This window comes from Corvus kubaryi, unplaced genomic scaffold, assembly GCF_017639235.1.
Source record: "Corvus kubaryi isolate FWS band 111438036 unplaced genomic scaffold, C.kubaryi_AGA036_p1.0 37126, whole genome shotgun sequence".
Lineage (NCBI taxonomy): Eukaryota > Metazoa > Chordata > Aves > Passeriformes > Corvidae > Corvus > Corvus kubaryi.
In genome coordinates, this window is record NW_024581031.1 from 739,231 (window position 1) to 766,628 (window position 27,398).

General features: G+C 39.8%; 1 protein-coding gene across 2 annotated transcripts in view; it reads left to right on the forward strand.

Annotated features, from left to right (window-relative positions):
• Positions 1-6: 6 nt before the first annotated feature.
• The window catches only part of ZNF804A (zinc finger protein 804A), a 159,419-nt gene continuing 132,027 nt past the window's right edge, over positions 7-27,398 (forward strand). For both annotated transcript variants that reach the window (XM_042021166.1, XM_042021167.1), the window contains exon 1: positions 7-131. In XM_042021166.1, the coding sequence (XP_041877100.1) occupies positions 21-131 (111 nt within the window). In that variant the 5' untranslated portion in view covers positions 7-20. The remainder of the gene's footprint in view (positions 132-27,398) is intronic.

Sequence of the window (27,398 nt, forward strand, 5' to 3'; positions counted from 1 at the left end):
GAGGAGGCGGCCCCGGCCCCATGGAGTGCTACTACATTGTCATCAGCTCCGCGCACCTCAGCAACGGGCACTTTCGCAACATCAAGGGAGTTTTCCGCGGCCCCCTCAGCAAGAACGGGAACAAAACTCTGGTAATGGCTTCTTCCCTTGCCTCCCCCTTCTTCCTTCTCCTCCTCCGGCTCACAGCGGCGGCTCTGGGCTGCGGGAGCCGGGGGCCGCCCGCCCCTCCTTTGCCGCCGCGGAGACGAGGTGCCCTCGGCTCCCTCCCGGGGCAGGCGCTGCCGTGTCCCCGCAGAGATGCTGGCGCAGCGGCTGCGGGCGGAGGGGCAGCCCAGGGACCCTTCTGGGCGGGGAGCTGCAGGGCCGGGGCTCCGCAGCCCGGGGGAGGTCGATGAGAGGCGGCCGCCGTTCGGTTGTGCGCGTCCCCCGGCGCGGGGGCTCCCCGGTGACCGCCTGCCCTGTCCTCCCATGCGGGGACAGCCGCAGGTCCTGCCTGGGGAGGTGCAGGAAGGGACCCGAAACTTGTTTTATGCTTGTCCGAACCATTTGGGTAGAGAGATGCATTTGTTCGAGCACAGCTTGAGAAACGATCCGCGTTTTGGTTTGTTGGCTGCCAAGTTCTTTTTAAAAGCAAAACTCAGGGTTTGACAGGACTTAGTGGGTTTAGGCAATTTGGCTCAGATGGTCCGGAAAGTGTGCACAGGCTATCCGGACTGTTTCTGAATTCATCCTCCATACTTAGATGTCTTTACATCTATTGGTTTTCCTTTGGTTTTTCTGACTTGCTTGAACTCACTTCGTGCTGTTACTGAACTTTAATGGAAGAGTGACGACGCAATAGCCTTGGCAATACATGTGCTCTCCTGCCTGCTCAGATAAAAGGGATGTAGGATAACAGCAGGCTGGGTGAGCTGCATCACGTAACATCTCAATCACGGCACAACACAGTGTGGACAGATGTCTGGAGAGGAGGATGGAGCTGAAAGAGGGGCTTAGCCATTTGTTTATCTCTCTCTCCCATCACTGCCTTATTCTGAAATCCCCTTTGGAGGAGATGGAGCAGAACTTACTCACCACATTCTTGTTCCCTCGAATGCACGACCTATATTGATGGGGAATTTACTGAAGTACTTAACATTTGCTGAAGTTGGCAAGCTTGCAATTTCTCCCTAAATAAAGAGATTAAAGCAAGTCTGAGCCAAGTCATAAAAATAGTAACTACTACGAGAGAATCTGAGGCAGATTTTTGGACTGTTTCAAACATGAAGTTCCTGCTTTCATGTTGTAAATCTTTACGATTTTATTTGCTGTGGATTCTGCATATTTTTCTGTTAGGGATTGCGTTCTTGGAATTTTAAAGAAGTATTTGTAGTATCCATGAGATGGCAATATGTGTGTAATATTTCACTGGTACAGTTGTAAACCCAAGACCTACTGCAGAATTATTTGATACCTTTCAAATAGTGGCATGATACATCACCTTCTTCCTACTAAACAATTTCAGAAAAGCTGCATTTGGCAAGAGTGAGAATACTCTGATGTAACTCTTGGACTGTGTATTATCTTGCAGTTCATAATGGATTGTGCTTCAACAGCATTTTATAATTTTTAAAATTTTTTTCCCTTGGCAAAAAAAGGCAGCCCTGTATTCCCAATATTCCTGATTATTTACTGATAAAATTATTAATGACCAAAATATTTTGGGGAAGACTGGTGCTAACTTCAAATTCAAATGAAAAAGAATTGTGTGGGCTTTGAAGTGGTCATACTCTGGAAACAAAAAGTACTCTGAGAAGAAATTTAACTCAACTCTGCTCTTCAGTGAGGTAGAATAGATGTGAGGGGAGACAAGGCAGTGTTGGCTGTGGCACTGCCATGAGAGCCCTTAGTTTAACAGCTTCCATGTGGGCAGTGAGCACTGACAAAGTTTTTGCTGGGTTGAAAAGGAAGAGCTCTTGATGTTGGCCCCGTGGACGGCAAAATGAAGTCCTTCCTTATGAAGAAATGGTATAGATGCAGGCATCAAGACTTGTGTTTCTGTTTGGGCTATTTTTTAATTTATAGGAGGTAAAGATGCCGTTGGGTTGCGATACAGGACATTCCTAGCTCAGACTAATAGTTCTGAGGTGCTGAAGTACATTTAATTCTGCTTCAGTGGAAAAATCAGATGTTTCATTGTTTCAGAGGATTGTTCACTTTCACTGTAAACAAGCTTTTCAGACTTAGAAGGATGAAAATATTTATTAGTGTAAGCTAGAATAAGTTTTTAGAAATTCCAATAAGAACACAGCCTTTCAGTATGCTCTTGGTGTCTTCCATCATAGACTAAGACTAGGAGAAACAGCAATTGGTAAAGCTAAAAATCAGAAATTTTGAAGCTGCTCTGACTCAGACGTATCTTCCTATTTTTCTGTAAAGCATTCCCTGTCTCTTCATCTGAGCTCCAAGCTTTCTAAAATCACTGCTTCCTTGTGAACCAAGGGAAACCTGAAAACAACCTCTCTTCGTACAGCATAGAACTGCTTCTGTGCAAAACTTGAATTTGTTAAGTTTTGATTCTCCTTTAGAGTTCTGCCACCACACTCTCTCTAGAAATAAAGATGACTGTACGTGTTTCAGTAGAATTTCACAGCAAGTAAAAAAGTGCTGGATTTAGTCAGATGATGAAGTAGTGGTTTCAAGATGATTTTATGTGGTGTATCTTCAAACCTGAGCTGGTTAGGTTTCAGGAGAGAAAGCTCCTTGGACCTTTAGGCTACTGTCCCATTCTGGAGTGACATGGTATTCCCCTGAAACTCTTTTTCTTTTTGCCCTGCTCTCCAGGAGAGGACACGGAGAGATTTTTTTCCCTGGTTGTTTGTCTCTCTGGGTGATCGTTACATGTTTGTCCTCTGCCTGCATCCTGTTTCACACAGAATTAGTCATTTAAAGCTTTATGAAGTTTTGGTTCAAAACTCCCAGGATGTAGCAGGAAGAAAGAGCTACAAACCTTTGGTCAGCTGGTAGGGAACATGAAGCACAAAGCTTTGTCCTTCTATAAAAACCTTTCGGTGGAGAACATCAGAGAATTACTTTTTGGTAGAAAAGATAGAATGCCAGTGTTTCTATTGCCTTGGCCTTTCTAAGGCACACTTATCTGTAAAGCCTGCTGAGTGCAGGGCTTTGAGATGGGGTTATTTGGTAGGGGGAGAGAAGATACAAAGTAAGAGAAGGGTGGGGAAGGACACAGTTCTATTCCTCAAGAGAAGGCATCAGAAAAACCCGAGCTCAGAGAGAAGTGAAAGGCACAAGAGGGAGCAAAGGAAAGGGTGTATGTAGGTAACTGAGAAAACAGGTTACTGTAAAAACTCTCTTAATTAAATAAAATAAGAAAAAAATGCATGTGAATGAACCTTTAGTCAGGTGGTGGTGGGAAATGGAGGAATGTGTATCTGCATGGAGTTTTGGGTATCTGATAGCACAGCTTTGCCCAGTACTATTGTCAGGAAAATAAATCTGAATAATGAATTGATGGGAAATGGGCTCCTGTGGAAGAATAGCCTCCAAACTCTTATTAAAAAGTAACTTCAGAAAATGGAGCAATGTGATTAAAAGCAATTGGTGTTTGGGCTGTTGGATAAGGCTTTATCCTCTCCCACTGCAGTTTCTATTGTCTGAAATCCCCTTCAAATATGCAGTCTGCTAACAACAGCTCATCTGCCACTGGAATGCTCCATGGCAGCTCTTTGGAAGTGTTTGTTTTTTGTTGCTGGAGTACTGTCTAAGTGAACCAACTGCTATCTGGTCTTTGTGTGGCAGATGGTTTCTGAACAAGAAACTCAAAACTTACCATGTGGGTCAGTACTATGCAATAATGTTCCAAATTTCTAGTGCACTTTCTGCATTTTCATGCTTTTTTGTGTTTTAATTGATGAATATTGGCCTGACTGCTTGGCCATTTCAAGTCAGAGTTCATACTTAGTGACTACGAAGTTTTCCCAAGGCTGTTCTTTTTAGCTGTAGCATAGCTGTAGCTGTAGTATATAAAAATTTGTATATAAAAACTCTTTGTTTTGCCTATGATCCTGAACTTTTAATGCACTTTGTTATTTTTTTAGGCCTTATCTTATTGATGCCAAATTACAGTAGTCTGTCTTTGTAATTCATCTTCCTTGCTGTGGCTGCTGTCTTGCAGTTTATAATCTCAGCAAGTATTGAAACTTGTATGAAGAAAATAGTTCTCTGGAGAGAGAAATCAGTTATTTGAAGTTGCAACCACAGGTGATTTTTTAAATCCTTAAAATGTCTTTCAGGATGTGAACCCCAAACCATTTTAAGGGCTTTATACTAGTTAATATATACAATTTTTGGTTGGTCAGAAAGAGAACTGATCCTTTGTTTGGTCTTCTGAGTAGCTGGTATGTGGCTGGTGACCGAATATCTGCTATTTCACCTTAAGATATTGCTCTGGTGTAAATGGCTCTGTTTCTTTGAGATTTACAGTGGTGGAGGACTGGACGTGTAGGGCTCCTTCACTTCTTTTAATTGGACAAATACATTTTCTGTGATGGTAATCAGAATGAGCAAGGTGCTGTCACTTGTCTGAGGAGGTCAGGGAAAAGTTTAGACCTCTGTGTGGTATAAATTGCTACTGTAATTCTAATTTCAGGTGTCTTGTTGATACAGATGGAAAGTAGGTAAGATTAGAAATGTCCTGATTGGAGCAAATACACCAAACACAAGAATTTGTTATTGTGGCTGACAGTGACCTCTATGTATGTACATTTATACTTTGGTTAAAAGTGTGTACACAGGGGGTTCCAGGGGTAGAATGGAAACAGTGGTCCCCAGGTCCAAGGAAGGCAGTCACAAATTATTTACAACTGGAATCAAACTCTGAGCTCTGTGCCATAAGCCTTGTGGAGAAGATGATCTCATGAACTTCAGGTCGCTACCATGTAGCACAGCTTTGTGCCTCCCAGACAGCTTGGTTATGGCTGCAGGGATATTAATTAATTAATAAATTAATTCATTTGTTTAGAACTCCTTTTAGAAGTCCTAGGGCATGCTTCTACTTTTATGAAAACTCCACGGAGTTCATGTACTGTCACACTAATGCCCTCCGAAAGTGCCATCTGTTGCTCAGGCTGTCTGTTGTCTTTAGCCCTTTTACACTTTGTAGAATATCTTTGTATTCCCACATCAACTAAAGTAAATAGGTTGTGGTGGACATAAAAATGTATTTTATGAGAATTTCTGTTACAAATATCCATTCTCTACTACAGGAAGAAAGTATTAAACGAAAACATTTCCTGATGAATTACAGCTGCAGTTGTAATTCTGCATGATCAGGGTAAATGTCCATTGATTTCAACCTATCTAGTACACATATAAAATAAACAATTCTTACCACAGGTTTATTTTAAATACTGGTAAAAAGACATCCTGCAGTTCTGTTTGCCATATTGTATGTTACCAGTAGCTGGAGGGTAACTTTTCAGTTCTATCTTATACATGCAGAATTTAATAGAACTATTGCAATACATTGTTTTTCATTTTTAATGTTGCAGAGTTTGTAGGGTTGACTTGCATTAGTTAAGGGAGAAAAATCACCTGTTACTTTCTTCAGTGGTTGTGTTGTTCCCTGTGGATCTGCTATTGTCTTTCTTGACCTAAGTTCGGAACTTGAAAACATTCACGTATTTTCTGTGAGAGAAGCTGAACAGCCCTAACTCATTAAAATATTAAAGTGGAAAAATAAATTGTGCCCAATTTAATTTTAATAATTAATAAACATTACTTAAATCATGATTGAAAACCAGCCACTCAGAAGACAACAGAATGAATGGGTAAATTGTAAGGAACAATAAAATCATAATTGTGTTCTTCTTCTAGAGTCCATTTGTTTGAACTCAGGTGACTTGTTTTATTTGAATGAGGCTGTCTGTAACAGTACAGGTTCAAAGCATTATCAGTAGGCATGTTTTGGTGAGTTAACTGGAAGCTATCATAATTTAAGTGCATTTCCAGCGCAATTCAGAGAGGTCTCAAGCCTTGTGCAGCAAGATACAGCACTCCTATGTCCATCAGACTCTGTGTGAGTCCATCATCTGGTCCAGAAAATAGCAGGAGCTGGAGTCCAACGTGCAGGAGATTTAAACTGGGGCAGCTCCTGCTTCAGAGCTATTACTGAGCAGACTTTTGTACTGTAAAAGCTTATTAAATGCATGGTAAGCTTCAAACATATTGGTATTCTGTTGAATGTAATTAGACTATTACCATGGTTAAATTAGTACACTTGTTTAGTTTTTTCAGATCGAGGCCTTAAAGTGTAAGTCTGAGGAGAGCCTTTGCCTTGAATATCTTCTGATACAAATATCCGTAGCAATCTCTTAGCTCTGAGATACACAACATTAATTTTAACATGTTGCTCACACTTGGAAAACAGTGTTGCTGACGTTGTTTTACCATGTTGCTAACTGGAAAACAGCAGGTTGGCTCCTGTATTTTCAAAACTACAAGTATTTTTGAAGTCTTTAAACTACTTACACCTTTCCAAGGCGCAGGTTGCAATCCTAAGTCTTGCTTTTCCTGTGGGCCCTGGAAAAAATCATGTTTCTTGACCTTCCTATCAGCAGAGAAATCTTTGAGAAAAGGACTTTGAGTTGTGGATCTAGAGGACACTGAGTAGTGAGTGGCCTCTTAGTTTAGCATGGTGGGGTTTTGTGCAGGACTTGACTAAGTAGCTGCAAGATCTCTGATGCCCCTAACTGGTGGCAACTGCAATATTCCCTTTTTTGAATGGCATTTAGGCACATCAACAGGAACAATTATTCTCGGCAAAAATCAAAGCCATTGAATAGATGCATCTTAAAATGTAGGTAGGGATGAGCTTAAAGAATCCTACAAAATCAATCTGGAGCATTTTCTATTATTTAATATCTTAATGCAGTTAATAATTATTTATAAGACAGATTCTTTAACACTGCCTGGTGGTGGTGGAAAGTGGGTTGATTTTTTTTGTTTGCTCACTTGTGATTCAATTGGAAAATTGTAAACATGGGAGAGGGAATGAGCCTTCCTAATTTGGCTATATCTGGCCAGTCCATTAAAAACAAATACTAGTCCGACCCTTTTATTTTTCCACACATTTTTGGAGCGAGAACAAATGCTTTCCCCCCAGAATTCTTGAGAGACTGTTATATGATGAGCTGTGACTTACTGTTGTTTAAAAAACCCCAAAGTAAACAAAACAACATTTACTCACAAGGAGGCACAATATTTGTCATGTTTAACCTTGTTTGTTCAATGGAGATAAGAAGCTGTCTGAAGGCATCAGGAACCAGGAGATTTTAACTCATAGAGTAATTAATTTATTTTGTTAAAATATGTTTACAATTCCTTTCCTCTGAGGACTGGCCAAGTCAGGGGTACAGATGGGGCAGACGGTTTTGTTTCTCCCTTGGCAGAGGATGTTTGTTCTGAACCCTCTAAGTTGTGTGCAAGCATGAATTTCTGTGAGAACTATTTTTCTTTTTAATTATTCGGTGGGTAAATTTCCAAATATTTTTAATATGGAATTTTAAATGGTGGTAGTTATACAGATAGTGGTGTAAGAAAGGAAATGCAGACTCTTTATTCACAGCTGTAAGAGCAAATCCAGAAATAATGCCTGGAGAGTGACCTCCATATCTCCCACCTGGCATTACTTCCCTGATTGCACGTTAAAGAACAGGGTTTTGTTTTAAAATTCTGCAAATGGCTTGGAGGATGTTGAGAATTGTTTTGAGGAACTGAGATTTTTTTTGTTTGCTTGTGTTTAGAAGCTCATCAACATTCTTGGTTTGTACCAATGACTTAGGACTTGTCAGGCTTTGTGTCTGACTGTGGTGATTTGCATTTTTTAAATGATTTTTTTATGTGTGTGAAAATGATATTTTTAGAGAGGCTTCTTTCCCCAAATAGCAAGTGATCAGGCTGCCTCCTCTGGGATCCAGCTGAACTCAAATATTCATGTTGCAAGATTTCTCACAGCCAGCATATAGCTTGATTGCCTGCACTGGCCAAATCTTGGTCAGATTGTTTTCTTTCAAACTTAGCACTGCACAGCATCTGTTAGAATTTGCCTCTTTCCTTTATAGAAATGGGTTTCTGGACTAAGAAAAGGTGCTTCCTTTCCTTCTGACTGATAGCATGCTTCCACAACGAATACAAATCAGTGTAGGTGTCTCTGCCCATGGCCGTGGGGTTGGAACTAAATGACCTTTGAGGTCCATTCCAGCCCACACTGTTCCATGATTCTGTGATCTGACACCTGTGAGACTATAACTGGGGAGGGGACGGGGGGGTGCAAAGGCGGTATTTTCTATGTGTAGGTGTCCATAAAGTTTGTGAATTGTTTTTTTTTCTTGATAAATACAGCTTGATTTACATGGTAGAATAAAATTGTTTAAATAGTAGCAATTTCTAAGTATTTAATTTCTGCTGCAAGTGTTTTTGACAGGAAACCACAATACCCATTACAGAACATCAGCTACTCCTTCATCAAATGAATTTTGATAAAATGTCTGGAGTTTAAACCTTGGGGCACACTTGGGTCTGTAAAGGATTATGATGCATAGGGGGTCTGGCCAAGCAGTCCATGAAACAACCTGAGCCTCAATTTATAAAGCAAAAGCAAAATGTCTTTTTTTTTTTTTTTTTTTTTTTTTTTTTAGGCTAGTCATTATTTAAATGTGTAATTATTTAGGGAAATTTGCTAAAGACGTGTAATTGTATAGGATGTTTTGTCTTCCTCTGTTGGAAACAGTAGACTTTATCATGAGAGAGTACAGCACAGACAAAGATGTTGTCAAACCTTTCTACCCCCCCAAATCTGCCTGTCCCAGTCTTGGCACTTAGTCCTGAGCCTGTTTATCTGAGTGTTGAATACTCATTTGGGTTGGTTTCTGAATTAAAAAAAAAAGGGCAAAGTAAAGAAGTGGCATAAATGTATTTATACCAGAAGTCTTGGGCTTCTTATATACTTGCAGCATAGTACTCTGTGGCTGTAGTCTCCTATTTTGGTTTTTGGGGTTTTTTTGGAGTTTTTTGTAAGTATTCTATTTTTACAAAATATTATTTATTGTCAGAAAAAAGTTTTTAGGTTTTAGGTTTGCTTAAAAGTGAGACTCTGGAAACTTAATGTAATTGTATAAAGAACATTATGCTCTTTTACATGAGCAGTAAACAACTGTTTCTACAAATAAATCAGGGTTATTAGTAGCCTCTTTTTGAAAGCAAAATACCTTTTATGCTGCTAGTTTACAAAACATTCTTAAAATATAGTTAATGCTTCAGAATACTCTGAGGGTAGCAGTGGAATATACTGCTGAATTAATGGGTTTTCTGTCTTCTTTGCATTGATGTTTCTAATAGCAATGCTAATTTTTTTCTGATAGTTTTATGGAAATATTTCATGAGGGAGAAAAATCAAGATAATATTTGCTTGTCCTTCTGCTGTGCAAATGAGCCGGTAAATCATCTGACACCTGTTTGTTTGGCAAATAAGTGAATTTGCATGAACTAGCACATGGAATTAAGGATTAGAAAGAGATGAAAGCAGTTTTAAAGGACTTCTTCCAGAGGTTTGTGGAGTTGTAGCACTAATGGCCTGTTGTATTACTAACGCTGAGCAGAGAGAAAAGCTTCCCACCAACGGGTTGTCAGAAATACTTGACGTTTTCTTTATGAAACACCTCGGAGTGCTCGTGGGTATGAAAGTGTCATGGCAATGTAATTAGAAAAGTCCAGCGAAACCCGGTGGCTGCAGCATTTTGCTAGTAACTCCCTGTGGTGATTGAGTGTGCCCAGAGTGGATCTGCTTTATAAATAATGGAGAGTTAAAGAAGGAAAAGTGGAGCTTTCCAGTGTGCTGGTGTCTGAAAGGAAACTGCAGTGAGCTGTGTGAAGGAAACCAAAACAGCCAAGGTATTTAATACAGAGAAGGTGTGGAGTTGGCAAATGATAACACATTATTAGGGAATAATGTTATGATAGAACTGGAGAAAACCAGGACAAAGGTTTGCCTGTCCTTGTCAGCATATCCATGGGAGCAGCGGCACTATCTGCCTTGTTTGTTCAGGTTCTTGTGTTGGGAAACCAGACAGACTTTGACAATTTTTAGTCAGTTGGGCTTGTCTTGGAAGTGCATGATAGAAGCCAACAAGTTCAAGTTAAGAGATGGGAAATCGTCATCAGATACAAGGGAAAAAAATAATATTGAGGGTGGTCAAGCACTGGAAGGAGGTGCTGGAAGGAGAGGCTGTGGCATCTCCATCCTCGGAGATGCCCAAAAGTTGACTGAGCGGCACTGATTTAATTGTCTGTGCTTTTAAGCAAAGTGTAGGACTAAATGTCCCTCCATCCTCAGTCAAGGTTACAATTTCACGTTTGATCTGTAGGAGAGTAGCTTTTTATTTAATTTTCTGTTGTAAGGTTCCTTGGGGAGCAGGGCATGTCACTGTTGTGCCCCGTTCCCAACCTTTTGGGGCTCCTGGGTGCTTCTGGCTTCCCTCGTACCAGATGACGTCTGGCTAGCAGGAGCAGTGCCTGCACTGACATTCTCTGTGGAGCTCCTGATCTGTCAGATGTCTGAAACACAGGGCTTGTTTCAGCTCTGAGTAACAAATAAATCAAAAGCAACTATGAAATCTACTTAGGATTTCTTTGTAGGGATTCCCGAGCTGAGTCATGCTATTCATAGTCAATGACCCAACTTGTAATTAAGAAAGATGATAGACTCGGAACTTGTCCAAAACTAATTCATATTTAGCTCTCACTCTCCACAAGTCGTATGCATTATCAGCAGTATTTTATTGATTACACTTTTTCATATTAAAAATTGCTGGAGTATATAATCTTAATTTTGGAAAGGCTTTTAGAAGGTACTCAGGAGCACAACTGATAGAGAAATTAAATTGTTGTCATTATAACAGCTTTATGCAGAGGCAAGGAAAACTCAAGCCAAGCATTTTCTAAAGCATTATATGCTGCAGTCCTTCATTATAGATTGTTTCAAAGAGGGGAAAAATGAGAAACAAACTACCAGCCTTATTGTGTTCAGCCTACAGAGCCCTTGGACTGTGGGATGGGCAGTGTATACTTCCACAGTTTGAGTATTTCCAGGAAATTGGTCAGATATTTTGCATCTTTTCATACAGTGGGTGTGGTGTGCTTATGGGTCTTGATATATTTATATACTTAGTTCACATTATATATTTACATTTTACATGTATTTTTATGTTATCATATATATACAATATTATTAATATGTATTCTGCATATTCAAACCCGTTGTTTAACACAGTGGCGTGGCACCATACTAAATTCTTATAGCTCTTGATTGTCGTACAAGAAACATGATCCTGAAGGAAGGAAGTGCCAAAGTTCTTTATAAGTGGCTGAATCTCTGTTTTCTGTAAGAGGGGCCTTGTTGATTCAAAGAGTTTCCACTTAGTTGACTGGGGCTGAGCAGAGGACTAACCTTGAAGTTCCCATAGAGCAAATCAGTGCCTGTGAGGATTGTGGATGTTCTGCCTCATCCCCATAAGAGGTAGCAGAAATTTTGAGCTTACCTTAAAGTGCTCTGGTCACTGCAGGCCAGGTAGGTAGTGGCTAATGCTGTGTTGTAGCCATGAGATGAATGTTGGATTTATTTTCAAACCAGTCAGTAGAGTAACTAGAGCCATATATAATCACCTTAAAAAAAATCTGTCAGAAGTTTTATGCATAGCAAATGTGAAAGCTACAATATGGAATAAATTATCAAATGGCTCAAGTTCAGTGTCTCTTTGAAGGCTACGGGGGGGGGAGGGGCTGTAGAGGAAATTGCACTTGTATTTTACACCTGACAAATTGAATTACAGCAACAAATCTGTATAATTACAATTCAGAGACCAGGATTTCTTCTTAGAGTTGGGTAATTAGAATCAGGACTGCACTTGAAGGTTCAAATTGGATTCTTAGAAAGAGTCCCTTACACGAATATGACCTGTACAGAAATCAGTGTTTTCATCTCTTCTATTTTAAGAATTTTGACTCATAATGTAAAGTGACTCATCCATTATTTCCTCATCTTTTCATCAGCAAGACACACTAGAAATTGTTCCTTTGATTGTTTCCCTGCGAATGGGAAATCTTTAAGGTTTCTTCTCTTTTCAGTAGGCATTCATAAATCCAATTAACATTAATGAGTCTCACATGTGTGCGTCGAGAGAGAAAAAAATGAACCTTTTGTCTCCCCAAGTATGTGTTTAACTGCAGAAAATGAAATTAAGAAAAAGCTTTTGGTGAATCACGGGTTACAAAGTCAGTAGCTCCTGTCTCATTTTGCAGTAGCTAACACATTCCCCTGGTTCTCTCTCCCCTGTAAAGGGTCCTTGTAGGAGCTGTAAATGCAGGATGAGCAGTGCTGTTGGTGAAGTGGAGAGCGCTATTATTACCTCCAGTTCTAAGATTAATTACTAATAGGTCACGTTTTCAATGGAATGGCAGGATTGCAGTAGGGTTAATGTGACTGTGCTTCTGTCTCATGACATAACTCCATGGGAACAGAGTTAGAAAAAGTAAAATATATTAATAGCTCAGTGACCTATAAAGAAGAAATACTTAGTGCCCTTCTTCAGAGGTTCTGTTGCCTCTCTGAAGAACAGGATTGATGTTGCAAGAAGTTAGTGACATTTTGTGTTATTCAGCAACATTTCTTGTTTACTTACGGGCACTCTTAGAGCAGCTACGACTTTCTCAATGACACAGGAGGTCTTGATCAAGCTCAGTGCTGTTAGCAAGTGAATGGGGTCTTAGAAAATTAAATACTGCCTCTAGGAAAGCATCTGCTCCTGTTTCTGGCAAAACAGTCTGAACACGGTATTTTGCTTAATTTAATTCGTTGCCAATTAACACCAACATTTGATTACTGATTTGGGTATTGGGGTTGGGAAAGAAGACTTCAGTTGAGGAAACATTTCCTTGAATTTGGCAGTGCTGAAGTTCGGGGTGGGGTGGGTGGTTCACAGCAGTGTCACAACCCACCAGAAGTCCCACTAAGGTCCCCCTGCAGTCTCCCACCACCCAAACCTGCTGTGTGTCCCCAGAACACCCCTTCAGTCACAGCTCACATGTGAAAAGGCTCCGAAGAACTCAGTACAGTATAAATACACTGAAACCATATGGTCTATCAGAATCATAATATCACTTCAGAGGTTTAGAAATAGCGTGTTTATTAGCTGTAATCACTTCAAAATTTTCATTGAAGTGAATAGCTGTAAGTATTCAATATAGTTGTATTTCCATACATACATACCTTTCTGCAGTTTGGTTTGGAATAAAAGTGACCATCATTCACCTCAAAAGAAGAACAGTGAAAGGCTCTTTGGGTATCCCCTGTGTCCAACAGCCATCCAGTAGGATCATGATTATGCTTTGACAGAACTATAAACTGTGACTGACTCCATATAAGATGATCTAATGTGTACATCTCTATCGGATGCTCTATCCTTTAAAATAACTGTTGCACTTTTCTGCCAGGAAGAATTTTCCTGAAACTATTCTGCAACTGTGCTTCCTTTGTGTTATTTGAAATTAAGCCCATTTTGTCCTGAATAACTGCTGTCTCCCCGATTGCTACATCCTTCAGATATTTGTAAGCTGTAAGGCGATCCTCATTATCTGTGCCTTTTCCAAGCTTGGCATGCTTAGCTGTTTTCCTTTCTTCATGTATCAATTCCTCTAATTTTGATGATGGCGTGGCTTTTATTTGAACTAGCTCCAGCATTTCAACATAAATCTATCAAAATGGCTCCCAGTAGTCCATTTAAAAGGTGAAATTAGAAGAATTCCATGGATGTTGCTAGTGGTTCCTTGATATGTAGATACCTGGGGGTGGATTGTGCAGTCTGCATTTATTGTGGCATGTGCTTATTCTATACATAGTCTCACTAGCATCATTGGGACCACTCACTTCATTCTATTCTTATCACTTCCCTATTCCCTCCTCCACTCCTCAGATTCCTTGCCACAAATGCAGTGTTTGGCTGTGGGCAGAGTTTTTGGTTGTCTGGAGTCTCTACTTGTGCTATGACTTCTCTGTTGCCTTTGATGCATCCATTAGAATTTTCAACTTCTCAAGGAGGTGCTTTGATAAATTCTGGGTTAAAACACTTGTAAGATAGGCTTGTTCATATTTTGTAATAATAATGTGATCCTTGTCAGGAGATGACAGATTTATTTCCTTCTGCACTATTAATTGCTCCAAGTTGTGTATGTGTGTGGATATATTTGTTCTTTCTCTTGTGACAGAAGCGAATTAAACATGAATTACTCCTACACAGAGACATAAGTTTTATTTCTGACCTCTTTGTCTTTTAATCTTTGTCTTCTTTTCCCCCAGTGTGTTTTTTCCTCTTGTCTGTGGAAAATCTCCCTAGCTTGGTGAGCACTTTGTGTTGTCCTGCTCAGTGCAAACCTCACCTTGGTGGTTCCATTCATTTTGTAGCGGAACTCTTTGACCACCCAGTCCACTTTAGCTGACTCTCCTACTGTGATTTTTCTGGTTAGTGGGATGATCTGAATCCACTGAAGGTTTCTTCTTTGGGGAAAAAAAACCCAACTCAAATTTGCTACTTTTATGGCAAATATTTTGAAATACATTCGTTTCGTTGAACTTAGATTTCACTGTTGATTCTTATGCAGTTGTACAGTTTAATTTTCTCAAATTTGCCACCATGACTAGATTGTTGTTCTCATCACTTACCTACTGCAACCATAATTTCTTCATAGACTGAATCTTTAAAATGATAGACATAAATTGAATGAAGTTGAGCTTCACAGCAGACAAATGCTAGTCACCCGAAATGCATTTTTACTTCTAAAAAAATATGAGAGCAGTCAAAATGTGTGGTTATTTAATCTGAAGAAGCATCTTGCTTTTGCAACATCCATTTCCCAGGGATGCTGTAGACTTCCAGGCTGCAGAAATACAAATTATTGTCAACTTTTTCATAACACAATTAGCTCTTACATCTGCCTGTTCTCTTTCACCCTTCATTGCTGCAGGGAAGCACAGGACACAACTTGCTGCGATTTTGTGTTGCTTTGCTTTGGGGTGACCCTGCTGTTTTCTTCTTTCCCCCCTTCTCTGTGCCGGGGGTGAGGTCTCTGTGGGGTGGCATGGCCATGGTGCTTTCACTCCGGCTAAAGTGCCAACCTTGGGCATGAAAGGAAGGAAAGAAAACATCATCAAACTTTAAAAGGCAGTGCTGATGAATTGTTACGCATGCTTGAACACTTTAAAAAATGAAATAAAATCCTGGGGTACCAGGATTGCCTGCTGGGTGATCGTTTTCATGGCAGAGCTCTGTATTTGAGAATTACTTGGAAGAAAATAAACAGATTTAGTGATTTCTTTCCTTGAAGTCACCAAACACTTGTTAAAAAAAAAAAAAGTTAAACTTTCATATTTTATGTTTCTTGCTCCTTTATTTCGCTGTTCCATTTCTTTTACACCCATGATTTGGAGGACTGGGGGCTGCCTATGACTGTGTTACTTGTAATTGAAAAGATGATTTGTTAAATGCAGTTCTGTTATGGTCCCTGTCCTTCTTTATGTCTGTCTGTCCTGGGATTCTGCTTTGCTTTTCTTTTTCACATACCTTTTTCCATATTTTTCCTTTCTTCCTATACCTCCCTAATTCTTTCTTTTTTTTTATTTTTTGTGCTTTATGCCATTTTGTATCCCAGATCTTTGCAAGCTACTTTTCAAAACTGGATGCCATTTTAGAAGTAGATTAACTGCCTTTGCTCAGTCTGAAAATGAAAATTCGAGCTTTGAGCTTTTGTTTTGACATTTATGTTGTTTTTGTCAGAAGTAAAGAAGCATTTTTGATTATGTTGTAAGAATAAGGTTTCTAATACAGTCTTATTTCCTTTGCTTGTTAATTTGTTAGACCTGGTAGAGATTTAATGATACCATTGCAGCTGGCATTTAGTTGATTGAAAAAACATGACAATTTTTGTATCTAGGTGTTGCAAATGAGAGAATGGTAAAACTGGTTTATGCCACTCTTATTTTGCTGCTTGTAATACTCCCCATTTGTTCTTATCCTCAGGATGACTTGAACAAGCAGGGTGTGATCACATGACAGTGAAAATACCTCTTCTAGAATTTTCTTGAAATAATGTGGGTTTTTCTTGTTGTGTGTGTGTGTGTGTTTTTTTTTTTTCCTGGACAAGGAGATAATGGCAAAATGGAAGTCTGTTCAAAGACAGTGAAACTGTCCTTCATCCTGATGATGAGCACTTAACCTGATTTGAATTCACTTTCAGGTCTGTAAGATACAGACCTGAGCTTTTGTTCTAAACACAAAGATGCAAAGAAGTTATGAAAAAGGGATTTTGAAGAAATGCGGGGGGGGGGGGGGGGGGGTGAGGAAGCAGAGTAGGACTTGGCTGGTAACAGATAGTATGGATTGTGTCAATTGGATTGCAAGAAATGCTGAGGTGGGTCCAATGGCTGGTAGTTGGAAGAGGGCAGTGTCTATATTGGAAGAAGGATGGACTCTTCAGAGAAGTCTGTGACTCTCTGGCCATTTCTTGAAAAATCTTAAAGACCTGTGGCAGGATGTAGCTTTGCTGAAGTAAGCTGGGAATTGCTCCTTGTGTTGTACTTGCAAGCTACAAAAAGTCAAAAAATGAAGGAGATACTTTAAAGTGTATACCGAAAATTTAAAATTGATTAAACTTTGTGTTTCCTGGAAGGTACAGAGGAAAAACAAGACTGTGAAACTTTGGACTCTTCCTGTCAAATCTCTTTAAAGCTTTCTTGAACAGTGTCCTTCTGCATTTCCCAGCTTGTCTCCCACAGGGACAGTATTCCAGATGACAGTAACAATCCAGTGCTCTAATGAACATATATGTGTGGTATTCCATACACTGAGTGTATACACACTCAGTTTGTGCTGTCCTGTGTACGTGCATGGAAAATGGTCAGCTGTGAGGAGCCTGGCACTGTGTGTACTCCATTCATCAAGCTGTGTAGAAAAGCTATATGGCTGGAAAGCAGATGCCTTATTCAAAAAAGCCACTTGGTGAGACATTTACTGAGGAGGTAACATCTTTAAAAATATTTAGTGCCACTCAAAAAAGCAACTGTATGAAATATTTAAGAAACAGCTTCTTTGAGGGGAAAATCTAGCAGGTTTTGTGCAGTAATGTTCCTATCTTTTAATGTTGCAATCACTCAACTGATAGGAAGAACATCTCTTCATTATTTAATACTTAGATCCACTTACCACCTATAAATACAGTTTGTACTGAAATATGTAAATTGTTTAAAAGTGTCAGCTATCAGAAGAGAAGGGGCTTCCTTACACTGTATTAAATGTTAGAATGCTAGTTGAATATGTTCAAATTTCTAGGCAGGCAGGGATCATGGGCCTTTCTAGCACTTGAACACAGCACTCCTGACTCTCTTCATGTAACCAAAAAGTGGGCTTTTTGGAAAAATTCCTGCTTACACAGTGCACATTTTGCCTGCTTAAGCTGAATTAAATGCCAATTTTCACTGTTATATTTCATTTTTTTAATGAACGCAATGGATTTTCTGTTTCCTTCAATGTTGCCTACATGTAAATTAAATTAATCCCCTCGTAGATTCATACATGCACTCAATCCTCCAACTTGCAAGCTTTTGTTGTTAGTCTTGCAAACATTTCTTTATCATCGGACATGTTAAATCTTATGTTTTGAGACCAAGACATGTACCAGCCATTCCCATCTCATCCTTCCTGAAGCAAAGTGTCTGTTTCACTCATTTTCAGTGTTTGTAAGAACATACTACAAGTTGTCAGTAAGTGACAGCTTTTAAAATAGAGTCCTGTCTTGCTTTTCCACTAATAAAATGCACCATAAATGAGATTTCTTGTATGGTCTGCTCTAACTGGGCAATGGTGAGTGAGTTGCATGCTTATTTGGATGTTAGTGCTTAATATGTATTTATATATATCTGGCTTTGGATACTTGAGGTGTATCTGACCCATTGAAGAGCCCAAAGATTGCTCCAGTTTCTACCCATGTGGCCTTCCCTGATCCATGCCAGTGAGTGGGAATCAGAAGAGAGATCCTATTGCCTCCTCCATTAGTTATTGAATGTTTAAGTGAGTTATAGGGCTGTAGGAATGAACCCACTGCCTTGGCTTAGCAGTGTTAGCCTGTGTTATCTGAGCATGCTTTCAGCCTGAGAAGTGATGTGCAGATCGATCCAGCTTTGCTTGATTTCCTTCTCAGCCAGTGGGATGTGAATGGCCTTGCACTGCCTCCAGTTCAGGGCAGGCATGAGGACAGCTGGTGTGTGTAACCTTCTGAGAAGTTGGGGCTGCCCATCTGAGCTGTAGGAGCTGCACTGACGTGGCTTAAATGATGTAGAATTATTTCAAAGAAAGGTTGTAGTTTGGAAGTGAATCACCTTTCCACCTTTAGCACATGGTGTGATTTGCGTTGCAGTGCTGTCACAGGGGAACTGGATGAAATTAAGCTCCTCTCTTTGATTCTACCAAAGTGTAAATTAAGCCACCAGTAAAGGTCCAGACCAAAGGCTGCCCTTTGGATAGCTTTGGAACATATGCATTGGGTCTAGGAAATTGGAATGAATCTAATTTGAAGTCAAGTCCCTGATCTGCTTATGGTACATGTTTATTTACAAGAACTGCATCAAGCTAGAGATTAATCCTCTGGTGCAATTTCTTTATGATGTAGATGTGGCCATATGTCTACATATAATGTAGGCTGAGCTATTTCCAGAATCAGCATTTTACTCTGTAAGACAGAAGTGCAATTAGATATTATGCTTATAATAGTTATACTGTATGTTTCCTTTGCAGTGTATCAGGTGATAAATCAAGATGAAAATAAAACATCTAACGTTTTTTATTATGTGCTTGCATGCAAACATTCCCTTTTGCACAAACACACATAAAGCACACAAAATTTTATTTCCTATGTTGTTGGCAGTGTCTGTTTTAGCAAGTAAGGAGGCACAAGACAAGCAAGACTGCAGAGCAAGAGCAGCAAACCCCCAGTGTGTGTGCAATGATGGGCCTGAGTGTGTTTCCTTCCTGCTGGCTCTGATCTGCTCCAGGGGGCTGAGAGGCCAGCAGCAGGTGTAATGTGCCAGGTGAGTCCTGGAGTACATCTTCCAGTTTCAATTGTGTGCTCCAGGACTTCTCCACGGTGTGAAGCAACACATGGTAAATGAGAACAGTTGGGATGTCCCGAGGCACCTGCTGTAGAAAATAAAGCACTAATGCAGACACATCTGCTCGTGTGCTCACTTCTGCCAAACAGCATTTACTAGGAGCAGGTTTTTTCTTTCAGGTGAGAGATGAAAGTATAGGACAGGTGATGGTATGAAAGCCCGTAATGTTTTTATTAATTTATATTTGCAGTTGGGTTTGCTTTTTCTCCAGTAGAATACTCATGTGTCCTTTGAAATGAATTGGTCTGCTCATCATTAAAACCGGCGGGGATCTCATTTAAGTAAGTACCCAAGAATTAAGCTTGCAAGAAAATTTCAAGCTCTTCCAAGCATTTGAGAGCAGAATCAGTGTCACGTCTGTCTGTCTGTGTTTCCCTTGGATTGTGTCTTTCTGGCTTCATTTAGGGCTAATTGCATAAGTAGGAAGAACTACACCTTTGCTATCCATCCCCACAGTCTCCAGATCTCCTCTCAGTGATTGCATCTTTAAGTAGTTTATCCTTTCCACTTCACTTTATTGAGCTAAGTTCACAAAACAAACCTTGTGATTTTCACACTGCATATGTTTAATTCCTAATCTCTTTCCATTTAGGATCACATAAACCAGGTCAGAAAAACAAGGCACAATCTTTGGAAATGTTATTTTAAGATAGTTAAACCCTTAATGCTTTTCCATCTGACACTAGGCAGAATTCATTGTAGAAGTTCAGTAATTAAGTCAAATCACATGCTGTGCTTCAGGGCCAGGAGAGGAGCTTGGCACCAACAGAGCAGAGCTGCCCTCTTGCATTTCCTTAGCAGTTGTTCCCACATCACTGCGTCAGAATAACTTTGTGCTTCTATCCAGCCTTCTCTAATCACCTACCTGATCCCAGGCATTTGCAACAGCATGGGGAAAAAATGGACCTAGCTTAAGGACTTAAAAATAAATAAATAAATAAATCCAAGGTGCCTCTGCTCTGTCTCTGGGACAGGAGCTCTGGCAGACAGCTTGGGATGTCTGAAAGGCTTGACTGCTCTCGCTCTGCCTCGTGCTGATGGGACAAGGCCAGGGTATCTCCTGGCTGCAGAGCTCCTCGTGTGGCCAGAATGAGTTACTGCTCCCGATGTACTTGTTTTGGAGAGTCTCCTCCTTGCTTTGCCAGCCTGAGCAGCAAAGGTGTTTCATCAAAGCTGGTGACAAAATGCCTGTTGACTTTTAATGCTCGGGCTTCTTCCTTGTTGACTGTTTATGTGGCACTTTTTTTCCCTGATTATGTAAAATATGTGCAAATGCTTGCTTTAGATGATGAAATGCGTACAACATGAACTTCTGGGACATTACTGCTCACCATTGCAGCAAAATGCTGAGATATGCATAAAAGGCTGCAGTAATTGTTAGAATATTGATGATTTCACGGATTAAGAGACTTATATTTGTGAAATTAAGGAAGACAATGTATCTGTAGACTCCTGACTTTTTGAAAGAAAACCACTAAGTGGCCAAGCATAGTTTGTGTATAAAAGTACTTCACACAGAGTTTAAAAGATAGCATTTTCCTGTGGAAGGAGGTACAGATCACTTGTATATATTTCGAGTTACAAGGTAACAAGGTTGGTAGGGAGGCACTTACCTGTTGTTACTGATGTATAACCTGGGCTGGCAGCTCCCCGTAACAACTGGACATAACAGCCCTAAATGGGGTGACTGTTGCCTGCCTACGCCGGCTCCTTCTGTTCAGCTGGCTTTTTGCCCACCTAGAAATTGCTCAATAAAAACTGAGTGAAATATATGAGCCTGGAGTGATCTTTATAAAATCCCTCCCCAAGTACCTTCCTTATTGTACCTCCAACATTTCCTGTTGTTCATTGGCTCACTAATATTATCTGCGTAGTTAAAGTTAGGGAAAAAATGACAGGCTTTTCTCAGTTGTAAAGAAGCTGATCAACCTAATTTTCAAATAGATGTGTAAGATGAAAGAATAATACACAAATTCTGATATGAACTTTAAGTTTAATAGTGGCATAGCTAGAAACAGTCATTTATAAACCAATAATGTTGATGGGGGGCGGGGGGGGGGGGGAATGTTGAGTTGTGAGAATAAGCAAGACCTGAAATTACAGCTCCTGTGACATTCTTTTAAAAGAAAAAACAAACCAGACCCAAACAACTCTTAATTCCTTTTGGCTTTAGTAAATATTGTGTGGGTTGTAAATGCACCCTTCTAGTGCAAAGCCATCTGTAATGCTGTATATTTCAGAATATTTTGGTAAAAGTGTCACCACTGTGACTATTTGCTGCCACTTGATATCGCTGTACTGAAAACCTGGGTTTGGTGGCTTTTGTTGTTTGGTTGATTTTTTGTTCGTGTTTTTGTTTCGTTGTTTTTTTCCATTTTCTTTTTCTAGCTTTAGATTTTGATGGAGAAAGGCTCATGACTGGGCTCACTTTTTCCAGGTACCTCTGAGGAAGATTGGTTGGCTCTGACTCAAAGCGAGCATAAGGACAAGAGCAGTTCAGCACAGCTGGGTGCGGGAGTGGGAAGCCAAAGCCTGGAAATAGCCCTTGGCCATGTCCTGGCAGGCGGGAGCGTGAATCTGATGACTCCCAGGCAGGGTGGGAGGGTGCTGCAGCATCTTTGTTGTATGACATTGGAGAAACCTTGAGCTGATCTCATTTTCTTTGCCAAAAAGTGGTTTATTAAAAGCACTTTTGTATTGCAGCTTCTTGTGATTCCAATAGAAAAGTCCTGTGATTGAAATGAAACAACTTTGGTCTGTATCCTGAATACATCTGTTTGATACTGTTTGAAAAAAAGTGGGGGGAGGGGGAAGAAGTGTTAGGGGAGATAATTAGAGAAAAACTAATTAAATGCATTGCTTTGTATTTTTTTATGATCTTACTTTGGAAAAACGTATATTAAATACTTTTCATTACTGCCCTCTTCTCTCCTGCTCTGCTCTATTTCATTTCAAAGATGCAAGTATTTTATGAGAGAAGATTTAAAAATTTTTTTTCAATGCTTTGAGATAATTCTAAATATTCATCTTTTCTACCAGTTGACTGGACTCTAATCTTCTTGAATGCAAATTGTTATTAGGGCATTCAGATATATGAAAGGCCTGAGATGTATTTAAGCAACAGACTCCAGCTTAATTTTATTTGCCTCTCAACCTCTTAAAAATTTCCAGTATTTGTTACATACTGGGAATTTCTTTGAGGGAACAGAAATTCCCAGTACCTGATCAGCATTTCTGGATACATCTCAGCAGCCTGATGCCTGGGGCTCAAGCAGCCAAATGTTTGGCAAAGGAGACAGATCCCTCTTGCTCTGTCCAGTACTTCTTAATACTTGTGTCTTTGTGGTCTCACGGAAAAGCAACAGAGTACACATGCAGGCAGTTCAACGTGGAAAGCAAATGTGGAGAAATTTGCCATTTTCCATGATGATTTAAAAGCTGCAAAGCTGTGATAAAGTCATTATTACCGTTCTTTGCATGTAATGTTTTTTGGCAGAGAAAATGTTCTTGTTCCCTACAAATTGCTCCCAAACTCCTGACACACCTTTAGCCCAGATGCTCGTATCTGTAGTCCCACAGGAACACAGGTCTCAGAGTTTTTAAGGGGTTGAGAATAAAAAGGAGTAATAGTAAAAAACTGAAACAACACCACCCCCCCAAAAGAAAAACCCCAAACAACCCAATCCCGCCAAATTCAACAGGATGTTTATATAGGAAACACAGTGAGAAGCACAAGAGCTCATCAGCTCCTTTATTCTTGTTGGGCTGGAGAAGTGGAGAATTTGTCCTTTTCCATGAGAGTGGGACGTGAGTGGATTCTCATCTCAGAGTGAGCCCTGCTCTGCTCTTCTGTGGAGAATTTCTTTTGCTTTGACCAGTTCTGCTCTTTGCAGGTTGCTTGCATGGCCTTGAGTTTTTGCTTGGTTTTGGTTTTCCTTCTCTTTTATTTAATCTGTTTCTGCTTTTAATTCAAAATCTACCCGTGGACTTTAGGGGGTGTAGAATTTATATAAGGTAGTTTAAAATTATAGCACTTTCTTTTTTTTTCCCTTCCTCCAGATCCCTCAGTAATTATAAGAAGGATAGATTATTTTATCTACAGCTTTTCCAGGCACAGTAATTTAGTCAAGAAGGTCACCTCTTTGCATGTATTCAAAAATCTGGTTTTGCAACTTTTAACATTGTATATTCCTGTGGGTATTAGCCTAGTAAGAGAAATATAGGTAAAACTGCAATGATTTTGTGCAGGCCTGCTAAGGATGGAAGAGTTTAATTGTTAACGGTTGTTAAGATAATAACGGTTTTACATTAATATACCTTATTGACAATTTACAAATAAATCAGCCTGGAAGTAAGACCTGAGCAGGCTACATAGCAGGTTTAAAGTAAATATTCCTGGAAATGCACTGTGTGAGCACAGTCCCACTAATCCCTGACACAGAACTTTAAAACAGATGCTGGTGTTTTACATTGCTGTCTTTTATTACTAAATAATGAACACATAGACACAGTGCACCTCATAAGATTTTTTTTCATGTCTATCTGAATGCAGTTGCTTCGGAGCACAGTTGGGATGAATTCTGGACTGGATGACAGATATTTTCAGTTCAGAAGATAGGTATTAGTCAATTTTCAGCAAATAAACCAAGAACAGAATTTTGCTGTTGGGTGGAGGACGGCACAGTTCTCTTGCTCTAGTTTATGCACACTTCCTTTGAGTTCGCTGCCAAGCGTCGAAACAGGTTTGGATGTAGCACAGATCTCACTCTTCATTGGAATGTGGAAGGATAGCTTTGGGCTGTAGACTTTGTATCGAATCACACACAGCCTGTCTGTGTCAGCATTAAACTACAGCTGCTATTTTCTGTCCTGCCAACAGCACAAATCCAGCATAAAATCCATTTCATCTATGTCTTCATATCTGAGCTAGCCCAGGCTTGAGCTCCAGCAGTGATTTGGTAGCATGCAAGTTTGGCATCCATAAACATGGATGAATGCATCTTGGGCATCCACTTTGGATGGCTGGGATCTGTGGTGCTATCCTTGGCTTAAGAGTGTGCAAGGCAATAAAGTAGAGGGCTGATTTCTGAGAAGCAGAGGAGGAGGGCTGGAAATACAACCTTTGTCCTTAAAAGGCTCTGGCCTTCATGAATTGTAGCTCACCTTTGTCTGTGCTGTGGCCAACTATCCAATGTGATGAAATCATAGATGGTGGGGTTTTTTCTGGGAGTCGGGAAAGGGTTTTGTGTTAGAGATCCATAATTACATGATTTTATGTTCATATCTTACATGCTTTCAATTTTAATAAATTTTGGAGACTATATCAGTGAGGCTATATCAGCCTTCTTAAGAAGGCTGGGTACTGTCGAACTGTTGGACGAGAGGCAAGTGCAATGGGAAATAATCAGTATGAGCTACTGAGGTAAGATGGGGTGGGTGAGAATGGATTGGGGGAGTTGACAGTGTTAACTGTCATCAGCAAGTTGGGGAATTACAAGAAAACATGCAACCATTCGTGTGTTTTTTCAATCTTTGTTATTGTTGCACTGGAATAGAAGAGGGCCAGTGTATTCTTTAGGGCTCTTGTAAAGGGGAATTAAAAAAGACTATAACAGGTATTTTTACAGAGTGTAGAGATGCCAGGAAAAGAGCCAGCTGTGACCTGGCTGAGGATTAAGCAGAGTTACAGCACCTCAAGGGAGACAGGAGGTAAAGGTCTGGTCATAGGTTTATCCAGAGGGACGCTTTCCCAGGAGAGGGAAGTGCACCTGAGAACACCCTGACAGCTTAGCTGGCTGATACCAGTGTAGTGTACTAATGGGCTCATGCTTTAAATGCCAAGGAATTTAAATTTCACTGTACTTAATTTTTAGTTGCTGTTGATGCCATAATTTGAAGCAGCCTAAACTGGTTATTTTATAGTATAGTTTCATCTATTTGATTTAGATTATTATTTAAAGTTTAATGTATCTGTTTTAGTCTCTCACAGTATAAACCGACATTTAAGAAAGGATGCAGTTCAAGGAGAAGCTTGTAGTTCCTAGTCACTCATGGCTCAAGTATCTGTTCTTACAGCTACTAAATAGTGCTTCATCCCTCTGACTGGTGAAGGCATTTTGGACTTTGCATTAGACCTATGTTCTCTTTTCCTCTCCAATGTTTATTTGTTCCTCTAAGCTTTCTACTTTTAATATTTTTTCTTCTATTGTGTAAGTCAGCTTTTTCCAGATCCTGGATTTGTGGGGATGGGCAGACATGTAAAGCTGGCTGTGTATCTGGCTTGACAAACCAAAAAGGAAAAATTACTGAGCAGTTCAGCTGGGAAATAAAAGAAATGTATGTTTGGGCGGTTCTTTTCCAGTTCAGGGGAAATCTGACATGTAACAATATTCAGTAACCACACTATTTCCTATTGCTTCCCATATTGCTTATTTAGAGATTTAAAGGAAAACCCAGAAGAATGAAGGAATATGAGAAAAGTATGAAGCAGGATCATTTTGTTTTTCTCTGTAATCTTGGGTCTGTTAAAACATCCACCACACTGGGGCAGCAGTCAGCAAGCATAGGTTGTCTGAGCTCCTGCTCCTGTCTCCAGCGTGGAATATTTGGCATTCTGGAGGAGACCAGCAATTGATTTTGATTGTCTGTGTGGTTTCTTTTGAGGCACATTCATCTTCTGATCTGGATTAAGTAGCAGTTGCTAACTGCCTGGGTTGGTGTGTATGAAGAGGAAAAAAGATAAAGAAATGTGTTATGAGCTGGTGCTCCTGTGAGCATCTCTGTCTCCAGTGTTCTCATACAGGTTGTGAGAAGCATTTTATGGATATGCACGTGGTAAATTAGACATGTCTACTTATCTGCCAGTGGGAGCTCTATGTTTTAAGTTCTCCTATTTCCTCCTCCTTTGGATTGCTGATGTACAAAAGGTAATTTTCCCACTGTTACCTGTGGTTAGAAGGGAGTTTATGGGTACTACAGGCTAGATTCATTTTCACTCCCCCAAGGTTCATATTGAATGTAAAATCCCTCTCTTGGTGACAGCTGTGAGATTTTGTGCTATTGACTGTTTAGAGTACATGGTAGGAACCTGGAAGATGGTTAATGCACTACAGGCTCCAGAGGCTCCTTCAATTGCTTTTGCTCTTCATCAAGTCCCAAACCTCAATGAGGATGGGCCAGGGTATGAGCAAGAGAGTTTGTGTATATTATTTTGTATTGGTTTTAAACGGTGTTAGCATTCTGATAGCCTAACTGATAAAGTGTTGGTTTTTTTGAGATTAATCAATTATTTTGATCTTTTTAGAACTGATTTTAATGGACTAAAGGAAATTTTGTTTCCAAAAAAAAGAACCAACAATAGAAAATCCAGCTCGTCACAGTGTAGTAGATGCCTTAATACAAGAATGGCTGCTGTAATATTTTTTAAATGAATTAAAATAAATAAGTGCATGAGAAAAGCAAAAGTCTTAGGTGAAGTGTTTTGCAGCATGTGCTTTGTGGCTTAATCATGCCTATCCAGGCTCTTGAGCAGGCTGCTGGGATTTACATGTGAATTGAGGGAGTTCATTATGTACCTATGACTCTTTCAGGTTTGGGTCCTTATATTTTAAAGCAGTCATTATCTCCTGTAGATCTATAGAGTTGATTTAAACTATTGTGTGAAAAATCCCATTAAGGTGATGAGTTTGTTATAATCTGCAATAAATCCTTTTGGAAACATCATGAGTGTCCCTGATGTTTTCTCAGCCGATAGATTCTATCATGTAGTGAAAGTAAATTAGTCTGATGAGGGAGGGAAAGTGAGTAAGAATCTGAAAGTCACATGTACAGTTAAACATGCTTGGAGTGTCTAAAATAGGAATACAAGTATCTTTTCAATGATAAAATTCCATCAAGGTTATTAATAACCAGAGGGAAAGTGACTTATTCTTCTTTTTGCTGTTTTGGAAAGGCAGCACTAGATGTGCTCCTGGTTTTAGTCCCTGTGCACATCCTCCTAATGTGGATGGCAGTGTATATTGCTGACCTGAAGTGGTCACATATGGTCCAGGCCCCTCACGTTGACAAGATGGACAATTGAATATCTACATATAAAAAACCCCTGATTTTTGTACATACACATTGTGTATAT